Source organism: Camelus bactrianus, chromosome 5 (assembly GCF_048773025.1).
Source record: "Camelus bactrianus isolate YW-2024 breed Bactrian camel chromosome 5, ASM4877302v1, whole genome shotgun sequence".
Classification (NCBI taxonomy): domain Eukaryota; kingdom Metazoa; phylum Chordata; class Mammalia; order Artiodactyla; family Camelidae; genus Camelus; species Camelus bactrianus.
This window is the reverse complement of record NC_133543.1, coordinates 66754274-66774233: the sequence shown is the minus strand read 5'-3', so window position 1 is coordinate 66774233 and position 19960 is coordinate 66754274. Positions and strand designations below refer to the sequence as shown.

Below are 19960 nucleotides of genomic sequence, written 5' to 3'. Positions count from 1 at the left end.
TATTTCCCTTTGGCTGTCTCATTATTCAATATGCTTTCAAGGAACATGGTGATGAAAGAAGAAAAATACCTCTTTCTAACATAACCATACTGGCAAGAACATCAACATTATCAGTATTCAAAGAATGTCTTGGCAGGTTAAACCTTCATAAAAAGAGGGAACACTATCTAATCCAAGATGTCAAAATAGCAATAGTAGTTCTCATATAATGTGCAATATGATTGTTTGTTTCTAATGCAGAAAAAAATTTCACAATATTGCTATGTTTAAATTTTAAGCAAAGGCAAAAATATTCTTCAGAAAAGCACATAAAGAGTGACAAACATAAGCATGTTTATAAGAGCACAGCAGGACTCAATGTTCAAAGAGATTTATGACAATGTGTCAATGCTATTTTAGGAAGTTTGACAATACATTTTAACATATGAGGTACAACAGCCCTATTAAGAAATGAAAGAGTGAAAAAATAATTTACACTAAGAGAAAAAAGCTTGAAACTATTATTTAGTCCATGATTCCCGTGTGTAATAACAGCTAATACTTAATTTTACCCTAAGACTTTCGATAATCTTACATTACTTTCACAGTACAACACTCTCCAGTACACTCTCCAGGATATGAATGCATCTGAAATTACTGAAGGCCACTGAGAGAACCGTGTTTGCTCAATGTAAGTTCAGAGATGGTATCCTCCAAAAGTAATAAAATACAGTGTATTACAAAATACTACTTTGAATTTTCAAAAGAAAATGCCTACAATGAAGAAGATGCATATTTGACTTTAAATACTCATTTCTATTAAACGAAGCAATAATTTTGTTTTATTCTTCTATTATGTTTTCTCTTACTCAAAACTTTTCTCTTTAGTTTTAGTCATTTTTCTTTTATAAAAATGTAGTTCCCATCGTCATGTTTTACCTTTTCCCATCTGTTTTCCCTTCCAGATCATTGTTTCTTCTGTCCTTGATCTTTTCTTAACTCTGGTACATTCAACTTTTAATTACTAAATGTCCTTTGGATCAAGAGGTCATAGGGTTATTTATATTAGCAGGATGAGCCTCCATCCATCAACATCCTGAGGAATCCTAGCATGATAGAGTTGGAAGGGATCTCAAGGTATCATTTGGTTGAGCTCTGTGCCAGCAGGAACAGGTGGCTGACTATTCTTAATGTTTTCCTTTCTTTTTTATTTTTTTAAGATGCCCAAAGATTTTGATTGTAAATATTCCACCATAAATGGGTTTAATAGGTAATCTTCTTAATAACAAGTAAAAAAGACAAGAAATAGAAAGAAAACTGGATGAAAAAGAGTTCTGACCTTAGTAGTATTACTTACAGTAAAAGAGAAAATAATTCCTTTGATCATTCTGAGCTTCAATTTCCCCATAAAAATAGATAATACTGTCTAACTTACAAAGTTATTGTAAGTGCTCTGAAACCTGGAAAAGAACTATATGAATGTAATGTAGTATTAAAATTGGAAGATAAGACAAAAGAGTGTCGAGAAACTACACTCTGTAAGCATGTAAAGTTTCAAATCCCATCTCAACAATTTACCAGCTGTGCAACACTGAGCAAAGTATTTAACCTCTCTGAGCTCAGTTCAGAGGACAAGTGAAAATGGATATAATGTCTATCTCACTTGGTTGCTGCTGTGGATTATAGGAGTTCAATGCACCTAGCGTATGTCCTGGCATTGTGTATGCCCTCAATAATTGTTAACTCCCTATCCCCTATCAGGTTTCCATACTTTTATTGTGTGGTTCTCCTCTCCTTACATTACGTATTTTAGTGTACATGTGATTTTTATGAAAAACAAAATAATCAAAACACATAAATATTTCTATCCCCTAAGATTCATCAGGCAACAAGAGGAATTCCTTATCTACCCTGCTTTGAAAAATGGAAAGAAATGAGGTTGGTGTTTCTCTGAAAAACAAACAAAAAACTCTTCCAAAGAAGAACAGTTTGGAATAGAAGGTGAAAAATGCTACTAAATTGTGAACTCCCTTAAGGAAAAGAACAAGACTTATTTATCTTCATATTTAGGAAGCATTCAAATGTTTCTTGGATGGAAAAGTCTCTTGGTGGAATCACCTATCTCAGAAATTAAGAAATAAAAGGTTCGGATTTCATATAGATACGAGGTAACAAACTAAAGATACTCTTTATATAATAAAAATAAAACTAAACAAATGTGGACAAACTTTTGAAAGAAGACTTTATATATCTAACTGATTTAGATAAAATACAATATCCCTTTATTATACAATATACCAAAAATCTTATAGAAACTACGATAATGCTTACCTTGTTATGTACAAAAACAATCCTTACATCAGGTTTAATTATACCATAGCTTATAAGGAGATCTTGGACCTTTTTTATTTCATCTTTACATTTTTTAGCAGTTGAGTAAAACTGCTTTCTTACAGGTAGATTCTTAAACAATCGCAAAACCGTTACAGTTGTACCTGTTGGCAGATAAGAGGACGGTATTTAGATGTGGAAGAACTTCACAGATCTTCAAATCCACATACAATCAGTAATTAACCCCTTTTATCACTGAAGGCTAGTCCTCCTCAAACTCTGGGAACCCAAAGAAGGCTTAACTTTGCAAGGAATTCTGATCTCTTGCTTGGCTCTTCTATTTCTAACAGGAATGACCTGCTAAGTATGATCTCTATGTGATCTAAACAAGAATAATCTTATTCCTATCACTGCAGAGAAACATGGGCTTATTAGAATGCAGTATCTTAAGAAATATGATGATACTCAAACTACCTGGGGATGATGCTTATTCTGTACTTTAAAATATATAGATGGTATAAGGCTACATAGAATATTCAATTAAAATTCTTATCTGAAATAATACCTAATTACCTGGTTTAATTTCATCTTCTGAACAACAACAAATATGCAAAACAGGATAATCTAACAAACAGGTTATTTTTAACTTGTGAAGTTATTTAACCAAAAAGTTAAGGGGTGGGATCTAGATGGTAGAGTAGGAGAATGTGCAACTTATTTCTCCCCACTAACACATCAAAAATACATCTACACGTGGAGCAATTCTTACTGAAAATAAACTGCAGATGGGCAATAAGACTCTTATACAGTCAAAGCTGTAAGAAAGATGCCCGTGAAATCGGGCAGAAGAGGAAGAGAAGCAAGCCTGTGTAATCCTCCTCCTCAGAGATCCTCCCTGGGGAGTGAGTGATTTGAACCATTTATTGGGGTCCAACACCAGGAAGACGAGTGGGTCCCTTTAGCTCGTTTGAAAACCAGTGGGACTGACAGTGGGGCTGCAAGAAATCTAGACTCCACTCATGAAGAATGCGTACATGCTTCCTTCCTCCTGAAATAAGGCAGAGGAAGCAGACTGAAACTACCCGGGCTGTTTCCACACACCCTGGCTGAGCTGAGGACCCACTCTGGCCTGGGTTGTTCTGTGGCACAGCTCCACCCTGGGACGAGGGCTGCCACAGCCGAAGGAAGCACAGAGTTACAGGGGATGCAGCTGGCTTGCGCCTGGTGTGGCATCCAAATGGGGTAGGGGCAATCATTCCTGACACCTGCAAAGGCAATGGACTGGGGCAATCTGGATCGCTGGTGCCAGAACAGCCGTGGCACATGCACCAGCTCAGGCACACCAAGCATCTAGGCCCTAGCCCCTCTTGCTCTGCAGCATATCTACACATTAGGTCAAGGACTGCCCTGGTCAAGGAGAGTGCACAGTTATAGGAGGTGAAGCCAGCTCAGGACTGATGCGGCATCTGAGCAGGGTTGAAGGCAGCCATTGCTAATGCTCCTGGAGATAGCGGATAAGGAGCAGTCCGGAATTGTTGACTGGTGCTGGGACTACCCCAGCCCATGCCCCAACCCATGCCAAGTGCCTATTCCAGCCCCACTTCCTCCAGCTTCCCTCTGGGGTGAGCATGCCAATGCTGGGAGCACAGAGAGGGAACAAAGCCAGCTTGTACCTGACCTAAAGGCCTTCTAGTCCAGCAACTTGGGACCTGATCCCATCCCCAATACAGTGGTGTTGGCCACTGAGCAAAGGAGAGACTCCAACTCACACCTAGTTCTGGCTCTGGCCTCTCCATCTCTAGCTCCACCTCCAACTAAGGCGAAAGCTGCCAGCATACCCTGGAGGAAGATGTGACTCCTGATCACGTAAAATCCAGCTCTCGCATCAAAGGCACCTGGTACACACAGACTGTACAGGGATACTCCCACATGAGGACACCCCCACAAGACTGAGATAAGTAACTGTTTCATCTAATTACATAAAACCAAAGAAAGCTAAGCAAAATGAGAAGACAGAGGAATTTTATCAAATGAAAGAACAAGAGAAAACCTCTGGAAAAAAATAAGTAATGACACAGGTAAATAATTTACCAAATAAAGAGTTCAAAACATTAGTAAGAAGAATGCTAACTGAACTAGGGGCAAGAATAGATGAACAAAGTGAGAAGACCATATGATACAGCAGAACACATAAGTGATCTGGAAGACAGAATAATGAAAATAACCCAATCAGAACAGCAAAAAGAAAAATTTTAAAAAACACGAAGAGTTTAAGGGACCTCTGGGATAACATTAAGCATACCGACATTTGTATTATAGGGGTCCCAGAAGGAGGAGAGAAAAAGGAGTCAAAAACATATTTGATGAAATTATGACTGAAACCTTCCAGAACCTGAAGAAGGAAAGAGATATCTAGGTACAGAAAACACACAGAGTCCCAAACAAAATGAACCCAAAGAGACTCATATGAAAACCTATCATAATCAAAATGGCAAAGGTTAAAGATAAAGAGAGAATTCTACAGGCAGCAAGAAAAAAACAATCATATACAAGGGAGCCCCCATAAGGCTATCAGTTGATTTTTCTGCAGTAACTTTGCAAGCAAGAAGGGTATGATATACTTTAAAGTGATGAAGGGGAAAAACTTCCATCCTAGGATACACTACCCAGCAAGTTTATCACTTAGAATTGAAGGAAAGATAAAAAACTTCTCAGACAAATAAAAACTAACTTTACTAAACTGACCCTAAAAGATATGTTAAAGGGTCTAAGAAAAGACTAAAACAAGAAAGAATCCATAGGAAAGGTAAAATCTCACTATTAACGGCAAATATATAGTAAAGATTGTGATCAACTACTTAAATACACTAGTACAAAGATTAAAAACAAGAAAACTGTAAAATCAACTAAACCTAAAATAAAGTTAAGGGATTAAAATGAAGACGTAAAATATGACATCAAAAACACAAAATGTGGGATAAGGGAGTAAAAAAAAAAATGTAGATCTTTCAGAATGTGTCTCAAATTACTACCAGTTTAGAAAAAGTAGGTATAATTACAGGTCAACATACATGAACTGCATGGTAACCATAAAACCAAAAACCTAAAACATACACAAAAACTGGAGAGAAAGGAACACAAGCATACCACTAAAGAAAAGCATCAAACCACAAGGGAAGAAACTAAAAGAAAAAGGAAAGAACAGAGAAGAACAATAAAAACCAGAACACAAGTAACAAAATGACAATAAGTACAAAGTTATAAATAATTACTTTAAATGTTAATGGACTAAACACTTCAATTAAAAGACACAGGGTGGCTGACTGGATAAAAAGCAAGACCCATGTATGTTGCTTACAAGAGACTCACTTCAGAGCTAAAGACATACATAAACTGAAAGCAAAGAGATGGAAAAAGATATTTCATGCAAATAACAAGAAAGCTGGGGTAACAATATTCATATCAAACAAAATAAGTTAAAACAAAATCTATAACAAAAACAAGGAAGAAAATCATATAATAATAAAAGTATCATACAAAAAGAGGGTGTAACACTCATTAATATATATGCACCTAACACAGGAGCACCTAAATATACAAAGCAAGTTTTAACAGATATAAAGGGAGAAATTAACAATAATACGATTAATACAATACATCATTGTAAAACAACTATACTTCAATTAAAAAGAAAAAGGACCAATAATACAATAATGGTATGGGACTTTAAAATCTCACTTACACCAATGGAAAGGTCATTCAAAAAAATCAATAAAGAAATAGTAGTCTTAAATAACACATTACACCAGCTGCACTTAATAAATACACCTACAGGACATTTCATCCAAAAACAGCAAAATACACATTCTTTATACAGAACATTCTCCAGATAGATCACATGCTACACTGTAAAACAAGTCTCAAAAATTTAAGAGAAGAGAAATTATATAAAGTATACTTCCTGACCACAACAGTATGAAACTAGATATCAATTACAGGAAGAAAAATCGGAAAAACACGAATATATAGAGACTAAACAACATGAAGAAATCAAAGAGAAAATTAGAAAATATCTTGAGACAAATGAAAATAAAAATACAACTTTCCAAAATCTATGGGATATAGCAAAAACAGTTCTACGAGAGAAATTTGTAGCGATACAGACCTATCTGAAACAGTAAGAAAAATCTCAAAAACACAACCTAATCCACCAACTGAAGGAATCAGAAAAAGGAGAACAAAGCCCAAATAAGCAAAATTTTTTAAAAAAGGAAATAATAAAGATCAGAGAAGAAATACAGAGTCAAAATCCAATAAAATGAAATAAAAGCAAAAAATAAACAAATGGGACCTAATTAAACATAAGCTTTTGCACAGCAAAGGAAACCATAAACAGAACGAACAGACAAACTACAAACTGGGAGAAAATATTCACAAACAATACAATTGATAAGGGCTTAACTTTCAGAATATACAAACAGTTCATACAACTCAGTAACAGAAAAACAAACAACCCCACCAAAATATGGGCAGAACACCTAAACAGACACTTCTCCAATGACATACAGATGGCCAATAGGCAAATGAAAACATGCACAATATCACTAATTATTAGAGAAAAGCAAATCAAAACTACAATAAGGTATCATCTCACATCAGTCAGAATGGCCATCACTAAAAAGTGCACAAATGTTAAGTGCTGGAGAGGGTGTGGAGAGAAGGGAACCCTCCTACACTGTTCTTGGGAATGTTGTTCAGTGCAGCCACAGTGGGAAACAGTATGGAAATTCCTCAAAAAAAAACTAAAAATAGACTTATCAAATGATCCAGCAATCCCACTTCTGGGCATATACCCAGAGGAAACTCTAATTCAAAAAGATACATGGACCCCAATGTTCAAGCAGTGTTATTTACAATAGCCAAGATAATGAAGCAACCTTAAGTGTCCATGAACAGATGAATGGATAAAGAAAACGTGGTGTGTGTGTGTGTGTGTGTGTATACAGATATATTTTATGGATGTTTTTATATATTTATATACACACATACATACAAAGGATATTACCTTGCCATAAAAAAGAAAGCTTGCCATTTGCAACAACATGGATGGACCTAGAGGGTACTATGCTTAGTGAAATCAATCAGACTGAGAAAGACAAATACTGTATGATTTCATTTATATGTGGAATCTAAAAAACAAAACAAATGAATGAATATAGCAAAACAGATTCACAGATGTAGAGAACAAACTACTTGTTACCAGTGGGGAGAGGGAAGAGAGAAAGGGAAAATAAGGGTAGCAGATTAAGAGGTACAAACTACTATGTATAAAAGAAATAAACTACAAAGATACAGCAGAGGATACAGAACAGGGAATACAGCCAATATTTTAAAATAACTTTAAATGACCACATGATCATCTCAACAGATGCAGAAAAAGCATTTGATAAAATTCACCCATTTATGATAAAAACTCTCACCAAAATGGGTACTGAGGGAACATATCTCAACATCATAAAAGCTATATATGACAAACCTACAGCCAGCATAGTACTCAACGGTGAAAAATTCAAAAGCTTCCCACTAAAATCTGGGACAAGACAAGGATGCCCACTATCACCACTCCTATTCAACATAGTCTTGGAAGCCCTAGCCACAGCAATCAGGCAAGAATGAGAAATAAAAGGGATCCAAATTGGAAAAGAAGAGGTAAAAGTGTCACTATATGCCAACAACATGTTACTACATATAGAAGACCCTAAAAGGTCTACACAAAAACTACTAGAGCTGATCAAAGGACTCAGCAAGGTAGCAGGTTACAAGATAAACGTTCAAAAATCAGTTGCATTTCTTTACACTAATGATGAATCAACAGAAAAAGAAAGTAAAGAAATAATCCTTTAAAATAGCACCCAAAGTAATAAAATACCTAGGAATAAGTCTAACCAAGGAGGTGAAAGAATTATACACAGAAAACTATAAACCATTGAAGAAGGAAATTAAAGACGACTTTAAAAAATGGAAAGATATCCCATGTTCTTGGATTGGAAGAATCAATATTGTTAAAATGGTCACACTGCCCAAGGCAATCTACAGATTTAATGCAATCCCTATCAAATTACCCAGGACATATTTCACAGAACTAGAACAAATCATAATAAAATTTATATGGAACCATCAAAGACCTAGAATTGCCAAAGCATTACTGAAGAGAAAGAAAGAGGCTGGAGGAATAACTCTCCCAGACTTCAGTCAATACTATAGAGCTACAGTAATCAAGACAGCATAGTATTGGTACAAAAACAGACATATATAGACCAATGGAACAGAATAGAGAGCCCAGAAATGAACCCACAAATTTTTGGTCATCTTCGACAAAGGAGGCAAGAATATACAATGGAATAAAGACAGTCTCTTCAGCAAATGGTGTTGGGAAAACTGGACAGCAGCATGTAAAGCAATGAAGCTAGAACACTCCCTTACACCATACACAAAAATAAACTCAAAATGGATCAAAGACTTAAACAGAAGACAAGATACAATAAACCTCCTAGAAGAAAATATACGCAAAACATTATCTGACATACATCTCAAAAACGTTCTCCTAGAACAGTCTACCCAAGCAATAGAAATAAAAGCAAGAATAAACAAATGGGACCTAATGAAACTTACAAGCTTCTGCACAGTAAAGGAAACCATAAGTAAAACAAAAAGACAACCTACGGAATGGGAGAAAATTTTTGTAAATGAAACCAACAAAGGCTTATCTCCAGAATATATAAGCAGCTCACACAACTTAATAAGAAAAAAACAAACAACCCAATCCAGAAATGGGCAGAAGACCTAAACAAGCAATTCTCCAAGAAATACAAACGATCAATAGGCACAGGAAAAAATGCTCAATATCACTAATTATCAGAGAAATGCAAATCAAAACTACAATGAGGTATCACCTCACACCAGTCAGAATGGCCATCATTCAAAAATCCACAAAGGACAAATGCTGGAGAGGCTGTGGAGAAAAGGGAACCCTCCTACACTGTTGGTGGGAATGCAGTTTGGTACAGCCACTGTGGAAAACAGTATGGAGGTTCCTCAAAAGACTAGGAATAGACTTACCATATGACCCAGGAATCCCGCTCCTGGGCATATACCCAAAAGGAACCCTACTTCAAAATGAGACCTGCACCCCAATGTTCATAGCAGCACTATTTACAATAGCTAAGACATGGAAACAGCCTAAATGTCCATCAACAGACGACTGGATGTGTTATATTTATACAATGGAATACTATTCAGCCATAAACACTGACAACATAATGCCATTTGCAGCAACATGGATGCTCCTGGAGAATGTCATTCTAAGTGAAGTAAGCCAGAAAGAGAAAGAAAAATACCATATGAGATCGCTCATACGCGGAATCTAAAAAAACAAAAAACCCCACAAAGCATAAATACAAAACAGAAACAGACTCATAGACATAGAATACAAACTTGTGGTTGCCAAGGGGGCGGGGGGTGGGAAGGGATAGACTGGGATTTCAAAATGTAGACAAGATTATACTGTATAGCACAGGGAAATATATACAAGATCTTATGGTAGCTCACAGAGAAAAAAAGTGACAATGAATATATATATGTTCATGTGTAACTGAAAAATTGTGCTCTAACTGGAATTTGACACAACAATGTAAAATGATTATAAATCAATAAAAAATGAAAAAAAGCTTTAAATGGAATATAATGTATAAAAATACTGCATCACTGTTATACACCTGAAACTAATACATTATAAATCAATTATATTTCAAAAAAAAAGAAAACAGAAAAAAGCTGAATAAAGGTATAAAAATTATATTGCTTAAGTGGTTAATAATTACCTTTTGTTGGGAAAAAAAAAACAACACACAAAATTAATGACCATATAGTATAAGCCTGTGTTTTTCAAATACTGAGGAACTTTTAAAACTACCAGTCACCAGCTAATCCAGACTTATTAAATCAACCTCCTTTAATTAATGATTCCAATTAATGTAAAGCAGTGTTGAAAAACAAAGCACTGAAAAGTCAGAAAATCAATTTACTGTAGTTTCTCAAACTTGGCACTATTGACTTTTGTCGTGGGGGCTATTCTCTGCACTGCAAGATGTGCAGCTGCATTTCTGGGCTCTACCGACTAGATGCTATCTGCACCCAATTCAGTTGTGACAATCAAAAATGTCTCCAGATACCATCAAAAGTCCCCTGGGGGAAAAACTCCCCTTGGTTGAGAATCAGTGATTCAGCATACCGCAACTAGCTTTAAAAATAATAAAATACAAATAGATTAAAGGAAAACAGAAACAGAGGTACTACATACAGTAAGGATATATATTGTATCAAGAATTTTTGCTTTGATTAGATTTGTGTAAACTGGGTTGTTATATAAAATACATTTCTTACTATGAATCAGAATTTTAAAAAACCCTGAAAGTTTGTATAATAGGTCAATCTTTGACCTATTGCTCGTAACAAAGAGTAAAAACACAAAGAAATGGCAATCATGAGGCAAATATAAAACTTTGAAAGCTTAGCATAAAGCCAGAAGTTTCAGGAAGAGAAAAAGAAACAAATGGAGATGTAATTAAAGAATAGAAGAAAATTTCCTTGAGTTAAAGGTTTGAGTGCAGATTTCAAAAGCTTATTGCATTATATGTAGGAATAAGAAAAAAAAAGATACCACATTCCACTGGAAATTCTAAATTGTAAGGACAAGGAAAATATTTTCCAAAGTTTCAAACAAAACAAGTTCCTTATGAGGAAAGACTAGCATCAAAATTGTTATCTATAACATTACAAGATAGACAATCTACAAACTAATGAGGAGTAATTAAGAAAACTACACCTAGTCAAGATATGTATATGGGCAAAATGAAGACAGATTTGGACTTGCAAGGATTTGGAAGCATACTACCTAACTACATTTGATGAAAATAGTGGCAGATGAACACTAACCAAATGACAATTACATCAAAAGAGAGTTCATTATACAACAAGATAAGAAAAAAAAATTTGGTGAACAAACAATCTTAAGACCTAAATGTAAACAGAAGATGGCAATGTGGCAGGCATTTGCAATGTAACTGTTAAAGATCCTTGAAATGAAAGAGATATAATGTAGGGGAAAGCCTAACAATGGCTTGGAACTCAATGTTTTAAACGATTATTAGTAACACTGAATAATAACTGGAGTAAAAAAGGTTAAGAATCGTGAATGAAAAATATCATCTGCTGTATCAGTAAACAAAGGATGCTGCAGCCATCAAGTCATCAGCCACTATTGCCGCCCCTGACAGTGAAGGGAGGGAACTCAGGATGGAAAAGAACAGGATAGTGGTCCTAGATAACTAGATGCATATCAAAGGCATGATTTCAATGAGCCCAGACTTTTGCATCTTTCCATATGTAGAAAAGCACTGAATTCTTTAACTTGAGATACTTGGTTTTCTTTAATTAATAGTAATCCTTCAATGTTCTGACTCCCTGGTCTCTGCTGCAAAACTCCTGTATGTCCTGGCTCCTCCCCTGCCTCTTGGGAGCAGTCTCAGAGAGATCAGAGAGGCAGCATCCCAGGCTTAAGTCCTCAGAAATGTCCGCTGAATAAAATGTAACTCTCAACTTTTAGGCTGTGCTTTTTAAAATTTTCTCAGCTGACAGAATAAAAAGGAATAAAGCTTACAGGGCCCTATAGAAAGCAGGTAGAAATCAGTAGGGAAAAATATGTGTTTATGAAGGAAAAGATATGTTGGCTTTTAAATATATGTTATACATCAAAGACCTTTTAAATATATGTTATACATCAAAGACACTGTACATAATCCATATGTCAACTGATAAATTACTGCTTTAGTAGCTAAAAATATGCTCTCTGAACAAATTGACAATTACCAATAAGCCAAAAATTACATATGCTTGAATAAAGCCTAATGATGGAAAATTCTGCTATTTGCAAATGAAACGTATATCCTTAAAAAAAGTTACCAAGAAATATTGGTCAATAGGGAGGAGGCCCTAGTACACTATCATATTTTACAAGAGAACTGCTCAGGTCTCTAACTTTAGCACATTCTATAAACACCAGAATTAAACTGTAGTCCTGTAATATGCTCCCTGTTATATTTTTACATGTCCCTATCTTATGCCATTTATAAAAACAGCTATTTATATTCCTAATGTAAAGAGAGGTGTAGTTACTTGAATATATCAGAGTTTTCTTACACTATTTAATGAATAAAGTTCTATTCTCTGGAGAAAAAAATCTTTCAATACATGGACAATAACACACAGCAAGGATTTACAAAAAACATGATGCTCTACTCTAATAGAAGGGTTGGGAAAGGATATACCATGATCAGAGTACTTTTAACATACTACTTTTGATATCTGAGAAATTCATAAGGCAGAAGTACTAGGTGTTAAAAGAATTTGTCCAGGAGGGTAAATCAATTTAGAAAGCTTAATACTGATTACCCAGGGTAAAGGGAATAGAATGATGACAGAAAAAAGATGACCAAAACAAGTAATTTAGTCAGAGTTCTTGGTAAAAGAATTTAAAAGCTGGAAACTTATTTTTTGCATTTCTTGTTAATTTTAAAAATGTCTTAAAATAGAAGTGAATAGAAGGTAAGGGTAATTTAAAATGACATACTATTAAACACATAAATCATTTTAAATAGTTAAGTTAATCCATAAAACCAATACCTACATCTGGGAAAAGCAGAACTGGAATCTCTAATAAACTATTTTAAACACTTAAAAATATGTTTTAAAGGGGTAATGAATTTTCCAATACCTAGGAAAGATTTTGCTGTAAGTTTTCCCTGCACCTACAGTTAGACTATCTACAGGTGTCATTATCCTAACAGATAGTATGAGGAGTAACTGCTAAGCAAGGATGTTCACACCACAGCAGAAATTAATCTATGAGAACCCTTAATGCACAGGTATTAATTAGGATGGTTGTACTGTAGTTTTATCTTACATAGAAAATATTTAAATGGAAGCTGAATGACAGCTGGTGGTGAAATGTGAGTCTGTGATTCAATCACTCAAAAACTATCAGCACTAAAGCAATAAAAATGTAAAAAGGGTTTTGAAAAGTGCTTCTGGATTTCTATAATATGTCCATCTAGAGCAGTAAGAAACTAAGAGCTTGATTTTTCTGTTGTTTTCCTAGACAATCAACTATAATTAGAGGGGAAAAAAGTGAGTTATGAAAGGTAGTTACTAGTTTCATAGCTACTAACCTTCTAAGTAGGTTGGTTCTTAAGAGAAAAGGAATATGCTAAAGAAAATAATGTTCATTTACTGACTGTAGAAATTTCTTAATGTGCATACCTGATCTCACTTACTAAAAGTAGAAGACTTAGGTCAGCAAGAAAAAATCAATCAGCAAACGGGCAAAGACTGGAAGGATTCCATACTTAAGGATTGTTATTTCATAGTTCCCATGGAGATGAATACAGAAAAGCATGAGAAGTATGAGTGATGCAGAGTCACTGGCCATCCAGATGAGACTAGCAACTACTAAGATAAAAATACATTTAAGTTTTATAAGGTGACTAGATTACTTCAAAGTACTTTACTGGATAGCCACTCAAATGTCTCCTAATGGTTTCCTAATTTGAACTCTTAAGAACTGGGGTCAGAGGATTTTTGGATAAAGATATTAAAGAATGCATATTAAAAAATGCCTTCTCTTTGTCTTTATCTTTAGTACATAAAAAATAAAAAGAATCACAACCTGTTATTTTTAATAAAAATGTGTAAGAGAGTTAATATATCAAATTAAATCACTATTAGACCTGAGCTCATTTTTATTAACTGAATAAATGTGAAAAAAAAAGTTAGTTTGTTTTCTTGAAAGTTCTTATTAACTCTTTCCTTTATGTGGATACAAAAATATTAATTCTTAATGGGCAACAATAATCAGTAACTAATTTGAGGATTTATAAAAAGAGAAAGAATGAGAGAACTTAGTACCAGCATTAAGATACAAGAAAATAAAGTTCAATGAAGAAAGATAGAAGTCATTTGAAAAAAATAAATCCAATAATTAAACATTAAAAACGGAGGAGAGAAACCAGAGAAAAAATATAGTGCTTTGATAAATTACAATGAGGGACCAAAAAATTAAAAATGAATTCACAACACAAATTGGAAGGACAAATAGCAACAACAAAAATCCAACAACACAAATGTCCCTTTTCAGATCTAAAAACTCTTTTGAGCATGACTTTAAGGAGATCATACCTTTAATATTCTCTCAACTCTATACATCTCATTACCAGAAATGAGCAGGATGAAAAAGATTAAAGGAGATATGTGAAACTCAAGCCTGAAGAGATTTTTCTTTTCTTATAAGTAAACACATAGTAAACAAATAATAGAGGAGCTTAAAAACACAAGACGTCAATTAAGATGTACTAAAATTACATAAGTGCATAAAACACTAAAGAATTAAGTTACAAATAGCAAGAATTAATATATTTGCTTCAAATAATACAAAAAGGAAATGGCTGAGCGTATTGGCTGAAACATTAGCAATGAGTTGATAACTGCCAAAACTGTGTGATGGGTGAACTATTCTATCTACATGTACATATGTCTGAAGTTTTCCATAGACAAACATACGAAAATAATATCTTGATAGTATGGTTTATCACCATGATTACTAAATCAATAATGTTTTAGGCATTTCAACAAAATGTTATCCTTCATATATAAAGAAGACACTAGTGATTCAGTAATAGTAAAATAACTGCTCTTATAGTTTTTACAGAATAACTAATACATGTTGTTGTCCAAAGTCTTTCACACAGTTCCTCTTAAAAACAGCTCTAAGTATTTAAAACATTTGTTACTGAAGTAAAGGCTGAATGTTCACTTGGAAGTTAACTAGTCTTTCTCAGAATCAAACCCAAAGCAATACATTTGAATTTAAGGAGTAACAATTTTTAAAAAATAAATAATTGGACAGAAAAGGCAAAGAATGCTGCAAAGCTACTCTCTTACCTTGACCGAGATGTGAAGGTTTTTGAGAAATTATGTAGCCACTGCCATCTAAAACATACTGGGTGCTAAAATTATCAGCAGCTGTCCTTGTTGTAATTAAAACCTGGGGGGAGAAAAACTAATAAAATTATGATTTTAGATATTATAGTAGGCTCTCTGTTAGATTTTAAATAATAATTACATATTTACTTAAGACAGAAAAAAAGTTTTACTTAGTAAGTTCTTATGATCACTTTTCTTGAAATACTCCTTAGTTACAGTAATAAGCAATAGGCTACCTTACATTTTTTTAATGTTGCAAAGTATTGATTTTTTACTTCAAATATTTTACTTTAATTAAAACACTCATACACTAACCAGTATACTTGAAATGGCTATTTGCATTACATGTATTATATATGCCTTACATCTGTAAAATCAAATACTTCATTAGGGAAGCATGAGGGAAGCTTGCTTTTTTACCAATTTCCATAAATTTGTTTCTAAAGTGAAAAATCCTTTTGTAAAGTGATCATTCCCTCCTCCTTTTACATTTTGTATAAAACTGTACTTCTGTATTTCAAGTTAATGGTTCAAAAGAATAAAAATATATAAATCACACATATACATATTTATGGGCAATTTTTCTTAAATCTCAGCTTTGAACTCATTGTTTAAATACACATTTTTATTAATTTTAAAAATTAGCATGTCAATAAAAAATTTTTTTAAAAAAGAGGAAACTGCAAACCAATATTCCTGATAAATACAGATGCAAAAATCCTCAACAAAATACTAGCAAACTGAGTTCAGCAGCATGTTAAAAAGATCATATCCCATAATCAAGCAGAAATTTTTCCTGGGATAAAAGGATGTTTCAACATATCAAAGTCAATTAATGTGATACACTGCCTTAAAAGATTGAAGGAGTAAAAAAATCACAGAACCATTTCAATGAATATTTAAAAAATTGAGGAAATTCAACAATTTTTCATGATAACAACTCTCAATGAATAAGGTATGAAAAGAATTTACCTCAACATAATAATGGCCATACATGAGAAAAACCAGTTAACATCATACCCAATGGTGAAAAACAAAGTGTTTCCTCTAAGATCACAAATAAGATAAGGATTTCCACTCTCACCACTTCTATTTAACATATTCTAGAAGTCCTAGCTAGAGCAACTAGAGAAGAAAAAAATAAATAAAAGGCACCTAAATTGGAAAGGAAGGAGTAAAATTATGTCTCATTGCAGATGGCATGATGTTACATGTAGATAACCCTAAAGACTCCACACACATAAACACACAAAATTGTTAAAATAAATGAATTCACTAAAGCTGCAGGACACAAAATCAACAAACAAAAATCTCTCGTGTTTGTAGACACTAACTCTGAACTATCCATAAAGGAAATTAAGAAAATTATCCTATTTACAATAGCATCAAGAATAATAAAATATTTAGGAATAAAGTTAACCAAGGAAGTGAAAGACCTTGTACACTGAAAACTACAAAACTTCGATCAAAGAAATTAAAGACAAATAAACTGAAAGACATCCTAAAAAAAAAAAAACTGCATGTAAGTATAAGAACGGATTTCATTCAGCATAAAAATACTTCCTAAGATGTTACAACGATAGAAATATAAATTTAAGAGTGTCTGTAGTCTGTTGAGCCACTCTCACTCTCAGTTTTCTATCTACCTACTTTGTGAGATTTTAAGAGTATGTAACAATAGTAAAACAATGTTTACAGAAAGTGCCATCAGTGGGGAGTGGGAATGCTGTCAAGAAAAGCAGGGTGGATTCAGAAAAGGGTAACCTCCTCACACTTCTGGTGAGCAATGATGACCCAAAATTGGGAGCAATCTTTCTCATCCATCCTTGGACTCAGCAGAGCTGCTTATCTTAAAATAAATCTATATAATTTAGGAAGAAGCCACAAGGGTACAGCTCCTCTGCTGGAACTTATCTATGTCCAGTTGGGTCTACATTTGATGGTTCTGTCACTATATATTAACTGTGCCCTGATTTACTGTAGGCCAGATGGTTCTGTGGAACATGTGGGTACCATGAAGGGAGTACCAGAGTCACCACAATAAAAATATGGCCTCTCTAGGGTACAGTACTAGTAGAGTCTATTAGATTCTCTCTGAGCGTGATGTCCATGAAATACTTATTAGACAGGCACTGCCTAAAGCTGCTATTTCTGTGATAACTGTTACCCCCAAAAGTTGTACCCGAAACAAAGTTGTAAGCCACCATATACTCTTAAAATAATTGTTTTATTTCTTCCAAAAATATATTCCGTAGTTCAAAAGTTGTATTTTAAAAGTTGAAAACTAATGTCAATCTTCCCTGCTATATCCCAACTCAACTGTGTCCAATAGTGATTTCCTTTAGTAAAGTTCATTCAAAATTGCTAGACTTGGGGGAGGATACAGCTCAGTAGTAGAGTGCATACTTAGCATGCATGAGGTCCTGGGTTCAATCCCCAGTATCTCCATTAAAAATAAATAAATACATATATAAATAATTAAACCTAATTACCTCCCCTCCAAAAAAAGAAAAAAAATTTAATTGCTAGAGATTTTCTTTCCTGTCTCAAATTTAATTACTCTATGGTTGTCCCTTTAAAATAATTCCACATTTAACCAACCACTTCTCCAAAATGCCAAGGTCAACTGAATTCTATTTCTCTTCTCCAAAGAGCTAGCCACCTGACCTAAAGTTGGTGTCACTGAGCAAAGGCAGCCCTGGAACTCTGAGTTCTAGTACTAACTCTGCCAGTGGCTTGCTAGATTGTCCTGAATAAATGGTTACACTATGATCTTTAAGGGGAGAGTGATCATAAGATGAAGATGCTAATACTTTATAAGGTTACATGGGTTTTTTGCTTTAACTACTTCAAAGTATTTTACAGATATTAACTTGTTCATCCTATAAACACATTAGTGAACAATAAATACACTCTAGCCTAGATGAATAAACTGAGGTGCTAAAAAGCGAAAAAGGACCTTAGTGGTCATAATGTAACATCCATGTTAAAGTAAAAGAACAGAACACTATTATTTTCCACTGTCAAAATTTTTTAAACTAGAATGTTTAGGGTACTATGAAAGTTTATTTAGACAGAAAATCCTTTGCAATTCACTGCAGAAGACAGTGAAGGATAACACACATAAGCATGTTTCACAAATTCATGAAATACAGTGTGTTCCTCAGAGGAAGGAATTGTATTTCAATAGTTCATTTCATCATATGACCCTGTGTCCTGGGCAGGAAACTATTTTTTGGACCAGGCACAGGTTCAGGAACATGTTAGCTACGTAGCAGCTAACATACTCGAATCTACAGTAACTCCACCACCAGAAGTTTCTCTAATATTTACAAATTATTGCTGGTGCTTCATACTAGAGACACTGAGGAACTGTGGCAGTGAATGAATCCTAGTGGTGTCAAGAAATAAATTTATTTAAAGAATTTGAAAAGGAGAAGTTTACTTTAGAAGGAGAGGTTTCTAGAATTCCTTAGAGGTTATATTAGTTATCAGTTATAGAAAACTGACTCTGTGGTCCAGTTTCTGAGTTTCAAGAAATTATAGTACTATTACAAAGTTAAAATTACATAAAAGCATTTAAACATTTGATAAGCACCATTTTTCTCAATGTTTTTAGATTGAAAGCAAATTAAACATTTAGGATATATCCTCGTAATTCATGCAAAAGAATGCTCTCTTGGCAAAAACTCATTTAAGATAATTCAAGTTTTGTAGGTTTTTTTTTTTAACTGACTTTTGGATGAATACTTTGGCAAGAAATGAGTCTAAAAACTAAGGTAATGTTCCTCATGATTCAGCTGAAATACAGATTTTGCCTGGATCATTGAAATGTCTTTCTTTCCCTGCATGAGTATGCCTGCCTGCCTGCACATACCTGTACACTAATATAAGCCCTCTGATTTCAGAGCCTTCTCCCAGATACTCCACTGTGGGAGACTAACAACAGGGAGATCTTGGCCCTGGCTTTTCTCCTTGCAACAGAGTTCTATTATCTGTGAGAAGGCTGCATCTAGGAAGCAGGATATACCAACTGTTCCAAAAATTCTGTGCCTATTCTAACTAGAGCCCTCCACCATGGTTCTAAAGGACACAAGAGGTACCCTAACACTGTGGGACAGGAAGCAGGAACCATCAGAATGAAGATTGGGGTTTCCCTCTCCTCTTTTACAGCTATGTGGGACCATAAATAAGGGAGTCTCAATTTTCATCTTCAAAGTCAAAGACTTAGCTTCCCATTTTGCCTCCTTTAAGCTGTGGAGGTTTCATGTAATGTAAAATAAAAACAAACCTATAGGTCCCTTATCACCTCTTCACAAAATTATGCCTAATACATACAGTTCACAAATTCAGTAACAAAAAAACCAAACAACCTAATCAAAAAATGGGCAGAACACCTAAACAGACATTTCTCCGGTGAAGACGTACAAATGGCCAATAGGCACATGAAAAGATGCACAATGTCGCTAATTATCAGAGAAATGCAAATCAAAACTATAGTGAGCTATCACTTCATATCAGTCAGAATGGCCATCACTAAAAAGTCCACAAAAGA

At 34.3% G+C, this 19960-nt stretch overlaps 1 protein-coding gene across 8 annotated transcripts in view; it reads right to left on the bottom strand.

Annotated features, from left to right (window-relative positions):
- The window catches only part of PMS1 (PMS1 homolog 1, mismatch repair system component), a 108428-nt gene that overhangs the window by 53650 nt on the left and 34818 nt on the right, over window positions 1-19960 (bottom strand). For 5 of the 8 annotated variants that reach the window (XM_045520444.2, XM_045520439.2, XM_045520441.2 and 2 more), the window contains 2 exons: window positions 15364-15481; window positions 2311-2474 (listed from right to left, as the gene is read on the bottom strand). In XM_045520444.2, coding sequence (XP_045376400.1) covers window positions 2311-2474; window positions 15364-15481 — 282 coding nt within the window. The remainder of the gene's footprint in view (window positions 1-2310; window positions 2475-15363; window positions 15482-19960) is intronic. The other 3 variants (XR_012507090.1, XM_074364023.1, XM_010960033.3) reach the window with 2 other exon arrangements.